The sequence below is a fragment of the Archocentrus centrarchus genome, chromosome 19, assembly GCF_007364275.1.
Source record: "Archocentrus centrarchus isolate MPI-CPG fArcCen1 chromosome 19, fArcCen1, whole genome shotgun sequence".
Lineage (NCBI taxonomy): Eukaryota > Metazoa > Chordata > Actinopteri > Cichliformes > Cichlidae > Archocentrus > Archocentrus centrarchus.
This window is the reverse complement of record NC_044364.1, coordinates 19849160-19867965: the sequence shown is the minus strand read 5'-3', so window position 1 is coordinate 19867965 and position 18806 is coordinate 19849160. Positions and strand designations below refer to the sequence as shown.

At 43.1% G+C, this 18806-nt stretch overlaps 1 protein-coding gene across 1 annotated transcript in view; it reads left to right on the top strand.

Moving 5' to 3' along the window:
- Positions 1 to 17495, top strand: part of grid1b (glutamate receptor, ionotropic, delta 1b) — a 687574-nt gene extending 670079 nt beyond the window's left edge. The window contains exons 16-17 of the mRNA XM_030755811.1: positions 5920 to 6160; positions 17004 to 17495. Coding sequence (XP_030611671.1) covers positions 5920 to 6160; positions 17004 to 17495 — 733 coding nt within the window. The remainder of the gene's footprint in view (positions 1 to 5919; positions 6161 to 17003) is intronic.
- The last annotated feature ends 1311 nt before the right edge of the window (positions 17496 to 18806 follow it).

The following is an 18806-nucleotide window of genomic DNA, read 5'->3' as shown; positions in this document are numbered from 1 at the left end:
AAGCTTCCATTTAAAAAAAGTGATCATGATCATGGATGCACTTTTTTGGATTGATTGGACCTCATTCCAGGAAAAAAAAGTCATTAGCATTCAGGTAGAAGTAGCACTTAATTTTCTAGAACTTTCCTCTTTTGTGGCATTAATTTGTTTTCAGGCTGCAGCTGACTTTGCAGATCCAAAATATTAATGAAACCTATACTTGATTTATCATAAAAGCTGGGAAATTCTTGTGTCCCGTGTCCAGCAGCCAAAACATTAACACAAGCTATGACAAAATAATTAAATAAATAGTGAATAAGGAAGGTTTGGTACCAACGTCACATGACGCAGTGTTTAAGCAAATTTTCTAAAGGAATAGTTCCGCATTTCAGGAAAATGCCTTGCTCACCTGCATGCCTTTGATCTATTGCTACCCGTCACTCCTTGTAAAAGTGACATGCCAACTTGGCACTTTCTCTCCGGCTCAACGAGCGACACAGCGGGAGTGTGCAGCGGCGGTCTGGTGATCTAAAGGGCGAATTATAAGAGGGAGCAGCGTTAGTGAGAACAAGCAGTGAATCAGGAAACAAAAGATTTTCTGATCGTTTTTAAAGCACAAGTAAACTCAGATACACCTCCTGACAGCCCCGTGGGAACCGTGCAGCGCTGAGTTTCTGTGAATGCAGTCAGAGCGTTTCATTTTCTCCGCTGTGGCCGCTTTGTGCGTGTGTGTGTGTGTGTGTGTGTGTGTGTGTGTGTGTGTGTGTGTGAGAGAGAGAGATCAGCCAAGCTCGTCCTCATTCTCTGGGCTTCAAATACTGTTGTTTTGGTGCCGATGCATGAGGCTCTTGGTTCTATAGTGTGTGGAAAAACTGGTTTTTCAGCTCCTCGAATCCCCACAGACTTCATCGATTCATTAACAGCTGTTTACAGTCTGAGCTTTTCTAGACTTTTCTTAACTTTATTTAACCAGGAAATGGAAGTCGACAGCCAGACGAAGTTGGTGAATTCAGACTGTTAGAACTTCCCCCTCCAACTCTTCACAGACCTGGAGATGTCACAGGAAATGATTTAATCCACTTTGGTATTAAAGAATTTGATTTAGGTCCAACTGCCGGCCGACTTTCAGTGAGCCCTCTCCTCTGTTTCGCAGCAGGCGTCTGCACCTGGCCTCCCAGGTGTAAACAGCTCTGTGATTTGGGGTGTGGAATGAAAAGCAGCAGGACTCTGAGGAGCTGCTCTGAAAGCCTCCGAACTAGCTGCGTGAAGTTTGGGAGAAGGGAAGCGATTACGCAGCAGCTCGCAGCTGGAGCTGCTGTGTGACTTTCTGTGTAATTCTGCGAGGAAGAGGAACCCACAAACACAAGCAGCGACTGTGAGCTTTGAGCGTTAATAGAGATTTTAACACAAAGCATTAGCAGCAGCACCGCTGGGCTGCGGGTACTTTATCACCAGAGCAGAGGGGAAATGGGCTCTTTGCGGTGCGTTTGTGCATCCCGAGGCTGCGTGGGAGGGATGCTCGCGGCTTGACTAAAATGTCAACTACGCCTCCTCCTGTCCCGTCATCTTCATCCTTTGCCTCCTCTCTCTCTGCAGCTCTCTCTTCCTCATCCTCTCAGGTCATGTCTACACAGCCGGCTAATCCCATTTCTCTTTAAACCTTTAAGACTGTCCGCTTTGTAACTGAAGAGCAACCTGAGGGAAGGATGATACATTATCCACTCAGAAGTAGCAGGCAGGATAACACAGTACAACCATTCAAATACAGGGAGAACCTGCACAGTTCAATAATAAATCTCTAATCTGACTAATCTGCCACTGGTCACTGTAATCGCTCCTGCTGCTAATACTGGCTGAGAAGTGACCCTCAGCCAGGAAACTGCTCAAAGAGAAATTTAATCTACTGTTACAGGAATTTGTGAGGATATCAGCACAATCTGACAAAGTTTCATCAGTTTCGGTTGAACTTTTGAGTAGAAGTTATTAAGAATTAAAACGTTGGACTTGATCCAAAATGCAGGCATGAGCGTGGTGATCCTGAATTAACATTTATCAGGTACTAAGGTGTGGGAGGAACAGTCGCAAGAAGAAGGAGAAAACCAAAACGTTTGTCCACATCATGTGGTAATGGCACAGTGCAACAATTTTCCTTTGCAGTCAGTACAGAGAGTAGAAATCTGAGCGCCCCAGATCACCAGCAACCACCTTTGGTCTGATAACAGTTTACATAAATAGGATTTCCTCCTCCTGCAGCCACAGAGAACAAGCCAGTGGATAGCTGTACTGTAATACCAGCGTGTGTGACTCTCCCCCACAGTTACATGCAGAGGGCCTCTCACAGTGACGCAGGTACCACACAGCACGTCCTGACTGTACTCCCTTCCAGCGGCTCTGCAGCTCTGTCCACGCTGGATTTTTAAATGTATCTGAATCTGTTATTAAACATCAAGACGTAATAACTGCATATAGTCATCTCTCACATTTGATCAGAAATGCTCACAAACCTTTCTGACTTTGTCACAAGACAGACTTCAAAAAGGCCCCAGCTGTAGCAAGAAGGCAGCTAAAGTTCCAGAAACGCTGAATGACCAGGAATGTCTGCCAGCAACCAACCGTCAGCTACAAAGCGATGGACAATTCACTTATATGTGGACGCAGATTTAAACCTTTGAGGTCACACTAACATAGATAACAGGTCACACCTCGAACCCCAAGTTACAATCTTAGCTTAAGACCAGTGATAAGCACTGCTGGTGCAACCAGCCCAGGGTCTTCACTCTTAAACGTCAGAGTTTCAGAGTGTTTGAACACTTCACAGAGGGATCTGAGAGTGATCTGTGTTCTTATTCAGTCCTCCACAAGAAAGCAGCAAAGAGATTTTCTTCAAACTGTTCCATAAAGAAAAAGGGAAGTTTTAATTGGCCTTCCACTCCTCTTCTGGCTTCAGCCTGGTGTGAAAAGGTCATCTGTGGTGTGAGTCTGAAAAAAGAAGCTGGATTTGTGTGATTGTCATCCTTGTTATGTTCTCCTTGTGTTTCCACACTGGTCGCTGATCCCAGCGCAGTTCGATCAGTGAAGCTGCTTCTCAATTGTGGCTTCACCTTTTCCTTCTCCTCCCTCTGTTCCTCGCAGCTTCTCCTTAATTAAGCATGTTTGTTTAGGGATTAGTTTTTGCAGGCACAACTGCTCCTTATTAGTGAAGTCTTTGCACCGGGCCCGGTTCAGCGGGCATCCCCCACAGCCGGAGGTGTCCTGGCAGCACGGCGCTCAGGGACGAGTAGGAATAATGTGCTCGGGTGTTAAATTGAGGGCAGAGCTATTGTTCAGCACAAAAACCATTATCTCCACATTTCCAACCATCATTTTAATTCCTAGTCCCATAACTGCTGTATTACCTCTATCCCGGGTTTCCATGTGATAATCCTGCCATTAATAACCTTTGCAGACTTTGTTGCTTCTGCTGCTCATTTGTGCTGTGAAACTATTTAGTCCTCGGGCTGTTTCACGGGGGGGGGGCAGATGGAAACGGTGGTGCACTGACCTTCAGCATGTTCACGCTGAGCTGAGCAGATTAAATATAGCAAATTGGGCTCTGATTTTACTGTAGCTAAAAGTGGATTGGACTTCTGTGGTCGTGCCAGAGTTGCTTAATTAACTACATAAATTAACAGAGCGCCAGGCCTGCTGGATCAAACTCAGTCACTCATACAGTAGGTCATAGTACAGGAAGTATAGCCATCTGAACACATTTGAATACAATACTGAGCCAGAATTCACCACCTTTCAAGAGTCTCCTTGCTCTTGAATATTGTCACACAAGATGAAGAGTTCACTGTTAACACTCCCCCAGTCAGGAGCAGGCATGAAATCAAAATCGAGGGCCCGTGGGAGCTGTTTGCTCAAAGAAAAATAAAAATCTGCATTTTCAGAACTGAAACGTGTCTGATGTGAAGAACACGTGGGCCGAAAGAGGACAACAACGCTGGGACCTTATTCTCTGCTGTTTGGTTCGTTTCAAACTAAACCTTAAATCATTTTATGGTTCAGGACAAAGAAAAAAAAAAAAAAAAGGAAAAAGAAATCAGTCCAGCTGACGTGCTGAAAGGATGAAGCCACAAATTGTCACCTGCATTCAACCTCAGTGGGGAAAAAAGAGGCTCAGGCAGCGCAGAAGATTACCATTGATACACGGTGATTATTGTTGAAATGACAGCAAAATCCCTGTCATGTTAAATTCAATGCTGGAAAATTCTGAATCTTGGAACCCCTCCCCTCATCTATAACACTGATTAGCACCATCAAACACGTCATGTAATGGCCCATAATGACCCGCCTTTCAATTACAAAATTACAGCTGTGATGAGCTTCGTACTGAGGTACATCGCGGACCTATTGTGGGATTTATTTTATTTTTTATTTTTTTGACAAATTCAAATAATTAGAGGAAGAAAGGCTCGGCCTTCTCCAACTGTCTGCACTTGTTCAAGTCTCAGGTTGATGTCGTGCAGTAATCTGGGATGCTGCAGCCACACAAACAGCTGCTCAGTGTGATGCACACCCTTCCGTCCTGCTGCTGCTTTTTTCTAGTTTAAATTATCACCATTATGATTTGTTCCATTTGTTAAAATAAAAGTAACTACCACTGCAGTCAGATCTTAATGGGGAAAACAAAACAAAATCAGTGCCTCTCTCAGCTGACAGTGTGTCTGTTCAGAGAGTCTGGATGAAACAAGCCTGGACAGACTCATGTGCAGCACATCCACAAACCCTGCAGGCTGCTGTTCCCACCAGACGCTGCTGGTTCAGTGATTTGCTCCTGTTTTCTAAGCTGTAATTATGATTTTTGAAACGGCGCATATTTCTGGGTAAAGAGGGCACATGGTCAAATAAAGATGTCTTGAAGGGCGATGGTGCACTATTACTAAGTGCCTTTAGTGATAATAAGAAAAGCCGTGAACATAAAGCACTTCTGACCAAACCTGAGGGGATTTTAAAAATGCACGCTGATGTTTAGGCAGTTAAACCGAAACTCACCTTCATGATTCTTTATGAAACTGCTGCTGAAAAATAAAAGAGACGCTTACTGTGATTAAACTGAAGCAAATTTCAGCCAGTGGAAGGCTTTTATTGCACTTTGAGTTCTCATCAGCTTGATTAATATTACCTTCACTTCTTTCTCTGTCTGCTCCACTCTGTGTGTGAGGAGGTGCTCTCACTGTGAGACTGAGAGCAGGGCCAGGAGAAACTAACGTCACCAAGAATAACAAAGCACAGTGGGTCCTTTCACACTGGGGAGATAAAACGAGTGCCAATTTAAAGCCAACCTGGACCCGCTGTCATTTATTATTTTGTCAATTCAGTAAATAAATATTTGAATGTATTCATTTGTTACATTTTTGTTTGATAAAGGTGGGAAACAGTGTTTAAGTGGAGCCTGATGTTGCTTTACAAGTCATCTGGTTTGTCCTGCTTCAGCCCTGCATCTCACAATTTTTATCATTAACAGTAAAAAAATGATACAGATTCTAGTTTATTTAAATAAATACTGCATCAGTATCAGGCCACTAAAAACTGCATCTGTCCTTCCCTGATAAGGAGAATTAATTCTGTTTACCCGTGTTGGACTTTAAGGTGTATCCTCACAGTGTGTTGTGATTTATTAAGAGCTTCAGTTCCACTGTGACTCTTACCACAGGGACTGCAGTGAATGTGCAGAGCAGACGTCACAATTTTAGCTTTCCATTCTGGTAACAATTGAACTAGATTATGTGACAGCAAGAGCAGACGTTAAAATGAAGCAGGAGTCCGTCTGGATTAAGACGTACCTGCCTCAGGCTTTTAAGGCCCCTGAGGGTCACAAGCTGTTCTTGTTGCCTTGAGGTAAAAAGGCTGAACTGGTGTTCTCTATTTCTCACCTGTTCATCTTCTCTCTTTCTCCAGGATCTTGGAGCTGCAGGAAAAAGGTGACCTGGACATCATGAAGCAGAAGTGGTGGCCCCGCACGGGCCGCTGCGACCTCAGCAGCCACGCCAGCACCCACCCCGATGGCCGCTCCCTTAAGCTGCACAGCTTTGCCGGTATCTTCTGCATCTTGGCCGCAGGCCTGCTGCTGGCCTGCCTGGTAGCTGGACTGGAGGCTTGGTGGAACAGCAACCACTGCCGCCAGGAGCAGCCCAAAGAGGTGACCGAGCACAGGGCCCGGCGGACGGGCCAGCGGGGGGAAGACACTGCCACACTCTACTTTAAGGATCCAGCCGCAGACGCGAGCCCCGACTTAGTGGAGCTCCAGTACACCCAGCTGTAGAGGAGAGAGGTTTAGGAGTCAGGTGGTGTAGTGTCGGAGAGCTGGGGGACAGAGGGAGGGGAGGTAGGACAGAGTAGGTAGATGTGCTCTGTGCCGCTGATTGAAATCAAATTTGGTCTATTATTATTATTATTATTATTATTATTATTATTATTACACCCCTTCCATTTTTTATTTTATCCGTGCATCGCTCCCCACCCACCCTGTTCTGAACTACCAGAGCTCATCCGGGGCACACTCCACCTCACCATTACCTTTACTAATATGCTCATAAAATGGCAGCTTTTTTTCCCCTTTTCCTTGATGAGGTCTTACAAACAAACAGTATCGAATTAGTTCAGCGAGTCAGGATTCGGCTCGTAGCACGAACTGCGTGTTTCCCAACAAACCCCACCGCTGAAACACCCGCAGACTTTAATGATTAATTCCCACAGTGGCGGCTCTGTAACCATTCAAGTGCTTGGTATTGAATTATTGTTATAAACTCATTTTGTGTGGTAAGGCTTTGGTAATTTCCTCCACCCAAGGGTTGTAAAAAGAGATTATAATTAGCAGGAGAGGGCGAGTGAGAGATTGCTCAGGCAGAAAAGGACACTTATGGACATTTTAGTGTGGGAAAAAAGTTGTTTATCATATTAAACTGCAGCTCGACCTGGTTTTAACTGTTTTTGCTGTTGTTTCTAACACAAACTCGAGCTTTACCAAGTGCCTACTGAATAAAAATTAGACAGAACTCAGTTCCCACCTCACTCTCTTATTAATGAAAGACAAGCCGATTACAGCCGAGCCAATAGTTACATGTGCAGTTCATGAAAGATGAATGCGCCCCCTGATCAATATTAATGAACAACCACATTCTCAAGATTTGGAAATATCTGATAATTGAATTGTCTTATTCAGATAATGATCCCAAACCAATCACAACAGGATCACATGATTCTGATTGAACACAATATTATTGAAAAAACACAAATCTTTCAAACTGAGAGCTGTTAACCTCTTGGAGGATTTTATTTGGACTCATTTTAGGGTGATGCTGTGTCCCTGTGCCAAACAATATACTAGTTCTGACATCCTTTTGACTATATAAGCAGCACATGTAATTTGACACTCACTGCTGCCATTTCAAGGTGTGAAAAATGTGGGCGCTATAGTGGAAGGAATCCAGCGGGAAACAAATCTGGGAAACTTTAGCTCTGCAGATGAGAATTTGACAGTTTCACCGACTGTTGGTGCACATCTGCATCAGCACAGCCCATAAAGATGCATTACGAAATCTGACCGACTCCAAAACAAATTCACCATCAGCTCATCGAGTTTCATCCCTTCGGAGCAGTGAACGTGCGGCTCTTTAGCTGCTAAATGTTCCACATTGTTCACCTCGCCGGGCTCTAACTGTCGTCTGAGCAGAGCAGGTTGTGCAAAGTAGCTTTTTAGAGTTTTTTCCCCTGAAAAGGCCACAAAAGATTTATGAAGGGAGGTTATCAACGTAACAAGTGACTCAATCTTTCACTCTGTTTGCAGCCAGAAAAGCAAATGTGCAAGCCGGAGGAGACCTGCAGAGCTCCTGTTCTCTGTAACAAAGACCAATACTTTCAATCAGTATTAGGATAAATATCCACTTAGAAACAAACTCATCAGATCTGATTAAGATTAGATTTCTCCATTTTAAAGAAACAAAACATTTGAACTCTGGTTGACCCCAGACTCCTTAGTTCAGCGCTGTGAAATTATTCAGTATAAAATACCAACATGAGTGAAAAAACATTAACACCTGAAGCACCTTCAGATGATTTCTGTAGTCATGACGGTAGAGTGAAGCTACAGAATGGTGTATCTTTGTACAGGCATCAGTCTGCAAAGAACAGTGACTGAGTTACACCTCATATAACCTGCTGCTGGCAGCGGCAACCAAAAACAAGCCGTCTGCTTCTGTGTAAGCACGAGAAGAAGATAAAAAAGGTTTGATAAGAGATCAGTCAGGCTCTTATGCCAGCTTCACAATATCAACACAATACAGTCCAGAACTTGTGTTTTGTAGCAAAAGCAACTGCACCTTAAACACCCCAAACAGTACATCAGAAAGTGTTTCAAGAGCACCGACCAGCAGCACAAAACACCCTGTGAAATAAAAAAATACTGTAGAGGTCACCCAAACACCTGCTTATTAATAGCCAGTTAAAATCCTATAATTGGACACTTTAACATGGGAGTCTATGGAGACTGACTCACTGTTGGATACAGCCTCGAGTGGACATTAGAGGAACTGCAGTTTTAGCACTTCAAAATTGGCTGCAAATGACCAAAAAAATGTTTCTCACCCACAATCCTCTGTGCAACAGAAACGTTACTGAACTGGATGCAGCTAGCTGCTGTTAGCAAATAGCTTCACAATCCAGTCCAAATGTGGTCACTTCTGCCTCCAAAAAAGCGAGACGGCAGATGCTATCATGTTAAAACTGAGGCTTCGAAACGGGACTAACTCCGTTTATATTTGACATACAGGTCTATATTTGAAAGACGGGGACCACTTCCAAGAGTCTTCCTTGCAATCATAAATGGAAATCTTATTGGTTGATAACCATCATGTAGTCAGTGTTAAAAATGAATGTTATGACAAAAATATCTGATTGTCCCAATCTGCAAGGAACCAGATTGGATGTTGGTGTTACAGCCAGCCTAAACCAACATGTAGTGTGTTATAGTAATATATTGTGCGGTCTGTATATTGTTGGAATGGGGACACAGGCACTTCCAAAGACAACACACGAACACAAAACTGACCTCAGACCTGCCTTTCTAAGTTCTACCTCCAGGCATCAGCAACATGCACCTCCCAACACCATGCAAGGCTGACCTCACCTCACTGTGCGTGCATCACCACCAGGCAGGCTTCAGTCATGTGACAGGGGACAAAAAGGCAGAAAGGCTTTGATGTGGATCCATAAACTAAAGTGTGAGCAGGCAGTGTGCACGTTGGGTGTCTCACCCTTTAGCAATAAGATCTGTCTCCAACATCCCCGTCCATAACCCCTGGTTCTATCACTGTGTCACGTCTTATTGCAAATTATATGTCAATGTGGACACCCCTGTTATCTATCTCCTCTCCTTCTCTCCATCTATCCTTTTCATTTTTTGATTTACACTTGACTGTCTATGATCTCGTGCAGGTTACTAAGGATTACAGACTGGCAAGGGTTTCTGGTCCATTGACATATAATGACATTACAACTGCTTCATCGGAGGGGAGGAGGGACATTTGGACAGACAGAGAGAGAGGCTGGGATGAAGCAGAAGCTATTGATACAGGTCAGAATAGACCTCCTATACAACTATCAAAAATAAGACAACAAAAAAAAAAAATTAAAGACATCTGTGCCGTCGCCAAGCTCCTTTTGTTCTTGATTTTTATTTTCATCTACAAGTGAACAGAAATGTGCCTCATTTCTGATGTTCTGAAAATAAATCTAATACGTTTACCATAAATACGCTTACCATGACTATGAAATTGGACACTGCAAATTCATGCACTATATACAGGAATACAACAGGAAGCATCACAAGGGAAGTCCTTTTCTATTAAAGGTTTTATTTTCAGCGTGAACTAAATTATGTAATATTAGTTGTCATTTTTAAGGTGGGAAACCAGCAGTTGCCCCCCTCCCTCGGTAGTTTGCTTATTAAGCAGAGGTACTAAAGCTTATTATGAGTTTGCTAATTAGAGAATTAATAAAGGACAATTAATTTCCAGAACAAAAAGTTTCAGCTTCATACAATATATAAAAACCTAATAATAAAATGGAGAAACAGCCCACAGTAGATGGTTCATGAAATTAGGACTTTGCTCTATGCAGATGACACTATGATTAAAGTAATGTTCTGCCTGGCAGACTGAAGCCTCTGAGGACCATCTCGCTACTAATGCTGCATCCCTTCATCATTAGAAACCACCCCCCCCGGTTCTCACAGTGCCTTTCTGTTTCTCTTTGTGTTCTTTCACTCGGTCATCTTTAACTGTGTGAACACATTTCACAAGGGCTTACCTCTGACCTCTGACCTGTTTCAGGCTTGTAGAACAGAATAAACACAACAAGCTCAGTGCCTTTTAAATACACTCCTTTGACAAAGCTTTTACAGACCACTGCTATGTATAAGCCTTTAGAAATTCAAAGTAGTCATCAAGATATGTCCTCATATATCAGCATATTAGGAGTATTTGGAACAATATCAGGGAGCTTGATAAGTCTGGTCTTGGGTTGGTGATCATGAAAGTACTTGAATTTAAGTTACCAAAGCCAGTTTCAGCACATAAACATCAAGTTTGCTGACTGTGCCTACAAACAGCAAAAACCTCCCTGGAAGGCCCGTTCTGAGCACTTGCAGGTGTGCATTGCAAACCTTTTTTGGGGAGGAGAATAAAGTTACAGGAAGCCGAATCTCAGGCAGGGTGAGCAATGAATGAAGACTGTGTTGGTGTTGCCCAAAAATGTAGCAGTTGAACAGTTTGCAGTTCTGATACCTCAGGAAGTCACAGCAGAATTTTGCATCTGACCCTGGGGAAAGAGTGTGAGATGCTCCTGGTTAGGTCACCTTCAGGATTGGACACTGTGAACTCTTTCCCTTAAAACTGTTGTTGGTCTCTGAGTTCAAAGACCAACGTGAGTGCGCCCGGCTTCAGGGAGTGTTGAGGCGCTGCATAAATAGATGGCCTTGAAGGGAATAAAATAACCACATTTAAAAAGCTCTTGTCTGTTTTTCATACATGTAGGTGTAGTCTTTTTGATCATACTTTCTGTTTCTCTTTGGCAGAAATGATCATCTCAATCTGAATGAGTTGACTCAAAGTAGCTGTTTCTGTTGTGTGAAAGGGGCAAATATCCCTCATTAAACCAGACGGCACTGGAAAAAGTTTGACTTTAAGACTTTTGGAGTGCCACTTAGCAAACAGCAAATTAGTTTCACAAAGCCAGATTCCATTTCGGAGTTCTTTGTAGAAAAATTATCCAATCAACTGAAGTGGCAGCTGGAACCTGAAGTGAGCCATCTGAACAGTGTGGAGTTTACATGTGATGTGACTCATCCATGAACCTGATGAGGGCTGCACCTGTACCTGGAATATTTGTCCTCTCAGATTTATTCAAAAACAGGTTTCCTCGTCACTCCCACACTTTGAAAAATGATCAGTCACTTTAAGGCCAATAACAGCTTAAGAAAGTCACGTGTTCATCTCATTATTTGTAGTAAGACCTTCTGACCTAAATGTCTGGTTGAATAGCAGCATATTGATTAAGATGTTCATCAATCCACTGAAAACCGTAATGAAGAAAGCAAAAAATACGGTTTTGCTTTGCCAAGCGGAATCAAAATTGATAAAACGATTTGCCACGCTTGACCTTTCATTGTATGGTGCCAGCAGGTCTAAATTTTATGGCCAAATATCGCCTGTTGCTAATTTTTAAGCCTAAATTAAGTTAAGACAGTAACATATCTTCTGTCTTACGTGCAGCCTCACAGAAGCGCTCGCATGGCTGTAGTTGGTGATTCCTGACTGAGGCTTTACTGAGTGCGTTTACATGGAAATCAGTCTTATGCTGGTTTTGATCATATTGTGACTTCAATGATTACATGAAAACACAGAAATGTTGTTTTGGATATCCTCTCATGTATGATAAATATTAGTATCTGCTTCCTGATGACTGCATGCCATCTGTAGAGCCATCTGTCATGTTTCTGCACAAAGTGCCACGTAGCCGTGGCTTTTGTTCAACATTTCCATGTTCAACATTCTCCAAGGATGTTTAAATAATGATGGAGTATATTTAACTCATTCATGAAACAACATTCACTTTTTCTGCAAAAAACCAAGACATTTGCTGTCTTTGAAACTCTGGATATATAAACAATACTACAATAATCAGGATAGTCATGCATGTGAACAGACTCAGTGATGCTGGCTCATCTGTAGGATGACTAACATACCCAACTGACTGCAGTTGGGTATTAAAGAGAAAACCAACAAAGCAATTAAGCCAAACCTGGAAAGCTGGCACCTTCACAGCACCAGAAAACTGACGCTCCCACAGTCAGAAAAAGTGATGAGAGTGGCTATGAGAAGGACTGTTTTTAAAAAATAATAATAATTCACAGATGATGCCCACAGAATCTGTCCACCCTGATCTCTGATAGTAATGCATCAGACTTCCTAAACCTGCTAAAACTGGGAGTGGTTCTCAAAAAGCACATAGAGCTACACCAGAAGCGGCACCGCACTGGTAGGAAACAGGTATTAGTAAGCTGCTGGGCCACCATGTGCTGTCAAAGCAACTTTCAGTGTTTCTTGGCACTGACTTTTCAAGTTGTAATGATGGAGGTGGAGAACCTGGTTTAACTTTCATTTCAGGATCTCCCACAGACATTTAGTTGGACGGAGATGTGGTGACAGCATTATTTACATAATTTCCATCCTCATTGAACCCTTGTGACCTGTGAATGACATCGCTCCCATCAGGATAGAAATTATTTGTTACTGATAAACGGGATGGCTCAGAACAACTTTGTACTGAGTTGCAGTGACCCTTCCCTCTAAGGGGACAGAACCCTGCCAGAACAAAGATCCCCCCTCACTCGTAATGAAAGATTCATGACTTCCCTCAATTTATCACCTGTCTGTTTGTGCTCCAACAAGCACTGCAGATCCATCAGTCGGTCAGTTATGGCCTTTAAGAACATGTCCGTGTACATCTAAATTTGGTTGAAAACTGAAAGGTGATAAGTCGTCTTTTCAGGATGTTTAAAGATCTCAAATAAAAGCCCACAGCCCTCTGCCTGGACCTCAGCAATGGCTTTCCTGATGAGTTTATGGTCTATCCAGGGTTTGATCCTCGCCAACTAGCAACTTGTGACGGGCAAGTTGCTAGCTAGTTCAGTTCAGTTTAGTTTTATTCCTATAGCGCCAAAGCACAGCAACATTCGCCTCAAGGCACTTTATATTGTAAGGTAAAGACCCTACAATAATACAAACGAGCGTGTGATTGCACAGTCCAAACTGCCACTCAGTTATCACACCTGCTTGCAAAACACTGAGATGGCAAAAGCAAAAACGTTCATCTCAAGGCTTCAAAACAGGACTTCAGAAACCAGCGGCTGATGGCAGAGTAGCTCCAGCTCTCTTTTAACCAGTCGAAGGTAACACTGTTGTTGCTTTAAAATAATGCAAACTCATCTTATATATTTTTTGTTTGTTTCACTTTAATATGCTTGATTGTGATCAAACACACACACACACACACGTCCACTCCAAGCACACATTCTAGTATTACCTCTATTATATGAAAGTATTTATGCCATCTAAATGGAAATTATTTTTCTGATGGAGTTGTGTGTCATTTTGTATTGCATGCTGATCTTATTCATGAGAGCTTCTGGACAGTGAAAACACGTTGTTCCCGCTTGCTAGCGCAGAATGGTGGCTAGCACTGCCGCCTGGTAGCAGAAAGCTTCTGGTTTTAAAGCTGCTGGTTTCAGGAAGAAATGTCCTTTCACTTTTCAACCAAATTTTGAGTCAAAACGACATATTTTTCGACTACCAGCAAAGACGGTTTTCAGCTTTCACTTTTCAACCAAATCTCAACATTGTCCCAACATCAAGCAAACCTAGCTTCTCCACGTGGCTGGTGGGGTGTAGAGATAATGGCCTTTTGTTTCACGTTTGCTTCAGAAAGGTCCGCAGACTTAAAATCAGCAACATTATCAGCTGGCACAGATGAGACACGTGCCCCTGTTAGAGGCGATCGGCGTGCCTTTACTCATCATCGAGTGAGAGATGTTGGTATCAAAGCCATAAAAAGAGCTATTCTGCTAAAGGGCTGAATGTTTCGCAGGGCCACTTGAATCTAAAACGAACCAGAAACAATCAGTAACTGTTCTTATCGCACTTGAGCACAACCCACTCGACAGTTGCAGTATTTGCAAAGTAGCAGGAGGCAGAGTGATTTAAAAGGCCCCCCAATGGGAGCACTCATTAAAAGAGCTGTTTGTTTTCCAAATTAATGGAGACTTTCAGACGGCTGTTGTTTTCTTCCTCTCCACTTACATCACCAGCCTGCCTTTAACGACCGGCTGAGGTTTAATCCCTGGCATTTATTTATTTAGGCTAGCTGCCAGTTTGAAAACATATTTTAATGAGGCGCCATTCTGCTCAAACAATAACCTGAGCTGAGATGTTTTAATTGGCTTTGAGAGGAGCTCTCAGAGGCTGGAGTGGGATCATTCAAAGCAAGCACGCTGTAAGTTTGTGTGTTCCTTGAAGGTTTGAACAAAGGTATACGTTTAGCCTCAGCGCTGCCCCGCCACAGCGCATCGAGATGCTCTGAGAACTGGAGGCTTCCTCAAGTGGGTTTCCACTGGCTATTATGGGATGTATTTCACAGGAAGGGCTCTCTACACCACTCTACCTCAGCATGAAGACATGATCATCTACAGAGCAAACACTTTACTTTAGATAACTGCCTCTCAGAGACAAACTTCTTCCTGATTTATTTCATTTTAACTCTTCATCAGTTTTTTTCCTGCTAGCTGAAAAAGTACCAAAGAGATCAAGTCCTGAGTCCTGAGTAGGTTTGGTGGCCCAAGGCTGATGCTGTAAATTTCTTCACACTAAGTGCTTTTAACTATGACTGTTTTCAGGCTAAAGTAGCATTATGTAAGACAAAGGAAATATGAAAATGTAAACAGGAATAGTTGGAGGACTTTGTGATCCTGCTTGATTTGGCAATTAAAAAAAAAAGTGTTTTAATCCAGGTCTCAAAATTCTGGTGGAAATTACACATACTGACCACCAGTGTTCTTTCTAATGGCCAACAGGGGGCATCTTCTTTGTATACAGGTAGAAATCTATGAGAAAATGAGGCTTCTGTTCATTTAATCTATGAGTAAAACAAAAGAAAGAGCAGGGTGCCTGCTTTGTGATTGGCAAGTCAATAATCTATGAACTGTTTTAAAAAAGATACGATAGCAGTGGCCAAAAGTTGCTCAAGTGGGAGCTTCATAGCAATGTTCTAAAAGAAGCCAGTGGGCCATGCCACAGTGCCTATGTCCATCTTTTATCGATAAAACTCTGAATAAAAGAGCAACAACTGTGCGCAGCGCAACCAAACACTGTGTAAACTCGAGCGTGAAGTGTTCTGCCAAAGAAGCATTCCCTGTAGCTGTTTGTCAATTAAATCCAGCCATTGTTTGCCAGTTTAATATTTTTAATGTAAAGCCAGGAATTATTAGCTTTGCATTTTTATCTTTAGCAGTTGTCTCTAAAAGTTGATCAATTCTCATCTCGCAAAAATCGCTCATGAAATTACAAAATGATCCAGCAGTTTTTGAATAGTTGTGCAACCAAACAAACCAGTGAGATCTGCTTGGTGGAGGTAAAAACTTAAACAAATCTGGATGTTGAGACCTACAAGTCAAAGTTTATCAGTGGAATAAAATTATGAACAGCTATATCTAAGTCCATGCCAGTAGTAATCCAAACGGTGCACCAGTAAAACGGGGTTGAAAACTTTAACTTTAGAGCACTCGATATCAACATGTAGGGGTGGGGCTGGGTGGGGTTGTTGCATGACTTCTGTATTAAATGCTGCTAACACTGCTCCATGACTGAATATGTATGTGGTATTAATATACAATGTAAATGTGTTGTGTGCGTTGTTCTGAATATCCCTTGTGTCACTGTGATTAGTTACTGCGATTAATCTCATTGTATTTCTGAGTTGAAGTGAGTCCGATGCTGGAGCCAGGCCAGGCTGCGTTCAGGAACGCTAACTGATTGCGCATTTGTTGTAAAGTAGTTGGTCGCTTTAAAATTCTCTCCTAAAACACACATCATCAACAGGCCGCACTGCAAACTGAGCTGCACCAGAGACACGCAGATGTGTTGAGAATCTGGATTCAGACCCGGAGCCTCACTTATTATGCGAATCGTGCCTCCTTTCTCCCCATTCCCCCCTCGTCCTTTACCTTCCCATGACCCAGTGTACGGAAGCAGACCTGTGGTTCAACAGGGAAACACTGGGTGTCTATTAATACCTAACAAGTATGCATGACTGCAGTCAGCAGGAGATGCAGCGTCAGCCAGTGTGTTGATTAAATTACTCTGATAGGGAACCAATTCTCTGATCCTCAAGCAGCTCCAAGGGCAGCTAGGAAAAATGCACCACCGAGGGGAAAGAAAATACAGAAACTTAACAGTTTATGAATCTAAAACTAATCTCTCATGTTGATGCATTTTTTTATTTTTTAGATCTGACTCACAACACTCACAGTATATTCACACACACACAAGCAAAAGCCTCTACAACTCTACAACAAATGGCCTTCAGTCAGTTTGGCTCCAGGATCAGTTTTCTCCATACATCAGACCTTCACTGCTCACTGGCCAAGTTTGATTTCAAGTTGCACATACAGATTGGTTTCCGTGGCCTCAGTTCCCACTGGGCTCTTCAACCCAAACTCCAAAATGAAAGCAGGGCCTGTCTATCAGCTGGATCGCTGATAGAAGTTCCTCAATTCAAAAAAACACATCAGATTGAGAATGCATGGAGCACAAGCTGACCTGAAACAGTCTGAGAAATCGGCCCATCGCCAATCTCAGCCTCTGTGTCCCTCCTCCCTCCCTCCCTCCCCCTGTCTCTCCTCTGTCCTCCACCCCCCACTCCTCATCATGTAGGACAAGGAGGTGAATCTGGAACAGGTGCATCGTCGTATGAACAGTCTTTTGGACGAGGACTTGGCCCACAAGCAGATCCCCGGCCCCTCTATCGAGATCTCTGCGCTGGACATCGGCAGCATGCAGCCCAGCCAGGCCTCTCTGGTCCCGGGGCCGGAGTCCAGGCGGGACTACCCGCCCTCGGGCCTCGCTGTGACCACCTTCCTCCCAGGGGAGGGGGCACCGCCTGCTCCTCTTCCCCACCCTCACCATGGGGGGACCCTAGGCAGGACGCTACCTCCATCCCAGGGCCCTGGCAGCAGCACGTTACCCCCACACCACCCACTCAGCAGCACCAGCCTCAGCGGCACCATGCAGTGCAAACACAGGGCGCCCAACGGGGGGCTCTTCCGGCAGAGCCCTGGCAAGACACCCATGCCAATGTCCTACCAGGCAGTCTCCGCAGGACCCATACCCGAAGCCATTGAGGCCACCCACAGTACATCGATATGAAATTGGAGGGGTAAGGGGAGGGGTTGGGGGTGTGGAGTTGCTCTCTGGACTTTGGTCCACGTCTGAGTGCAAGGCGAGTTGGAAAACTCTAGCAGAAAATTATTATAGAGGAAAAAAACATATATGTACAAAGTAAAAAGATTTTGTATCTCACTATCTGTTCAGAAAAGCTGACATACAGAAACACACACACATGCGCACACACAAAAGCTAACAGAAAACCAACAAAAAAAAGGGAGGCGGGTGGGCTGGAGGGTGTAATTTTTCTCTTGTATATATCTGTAAATACCAAGAGAACGAAGTGAGGTTAAAGTGTATTTTGAATATTCTCAATTTTTGAAGTTGAGTTATAAAAAACAAAACGAGATAAAAAAAATATATATATACATTGATGAAAAAGTTATGACTGTTTGAATGGCTTTGTAAATTTTGTTCAATTAAAACAATGACGCGAAATTCATTGTGATTGTTTTCTAAGTGCCGAAATTAAACGATGTCTCTCCACAACTCATTGATGTAAACGACTACCCATGATGCACCACTGTAGGGACATTTTTAGTGTTGGACACCTACTGTTATGCACCTCTGTACCAACCCTATATATATCTTCAGCATCGGACAAAAAAAAAAATCACTTTTTTTTCCATTTGTATTAAATATATAATATACATAGTTTTTTCCAAGCAAAAGTCTACATTCTTTTTCTTATGTTGACTGTAAATGGTGTTCATTCAACACTAAGGGGGAAACAAGTGGGTTTTTATTGGGTTCATATTTTACACACACAGCTGAGTGGTTTGTTTTTATAGCAAGTTTTTATTTGGCATCAGTACTGTCCAGGTGAGGAATCTCAGTCTGTAAAGAGCGAAGGAACGAAGAAGAGCATGTACGGCTGCGATCACACCGACCGGGTCTTTGGGTCAAACAGTGGGGAAATATTGGCACAGTGTTCGGACTCCAGCTGTTGGGTTGCAGCACTGAGAATTAATCATGCAGGGTTGGCCTCTTTGTGGAAGATAGCATGGTACAGGTGGTATACAGGAGGTATAGGTCTTAATTTTAAAGTCAAATATAATAAAAACTGGATGGACTGCCCCAAAACCTTTGAAGTTGCCAGACCATTTATCCTCCTCACATCCTCAAAACAATTAAATGCCATTATAACCCCACAGAGCCAACAGCGCAGCTGGTTTACTCTCTTTCTGATTCATGTTCATTCAAAACTGTTGACTTTTGCTGTTACACATTCACTTTGACTGGATGTGGGGCATAATTTTAATAGGACTCATTCTGCAGTGGTAATAGTGGATA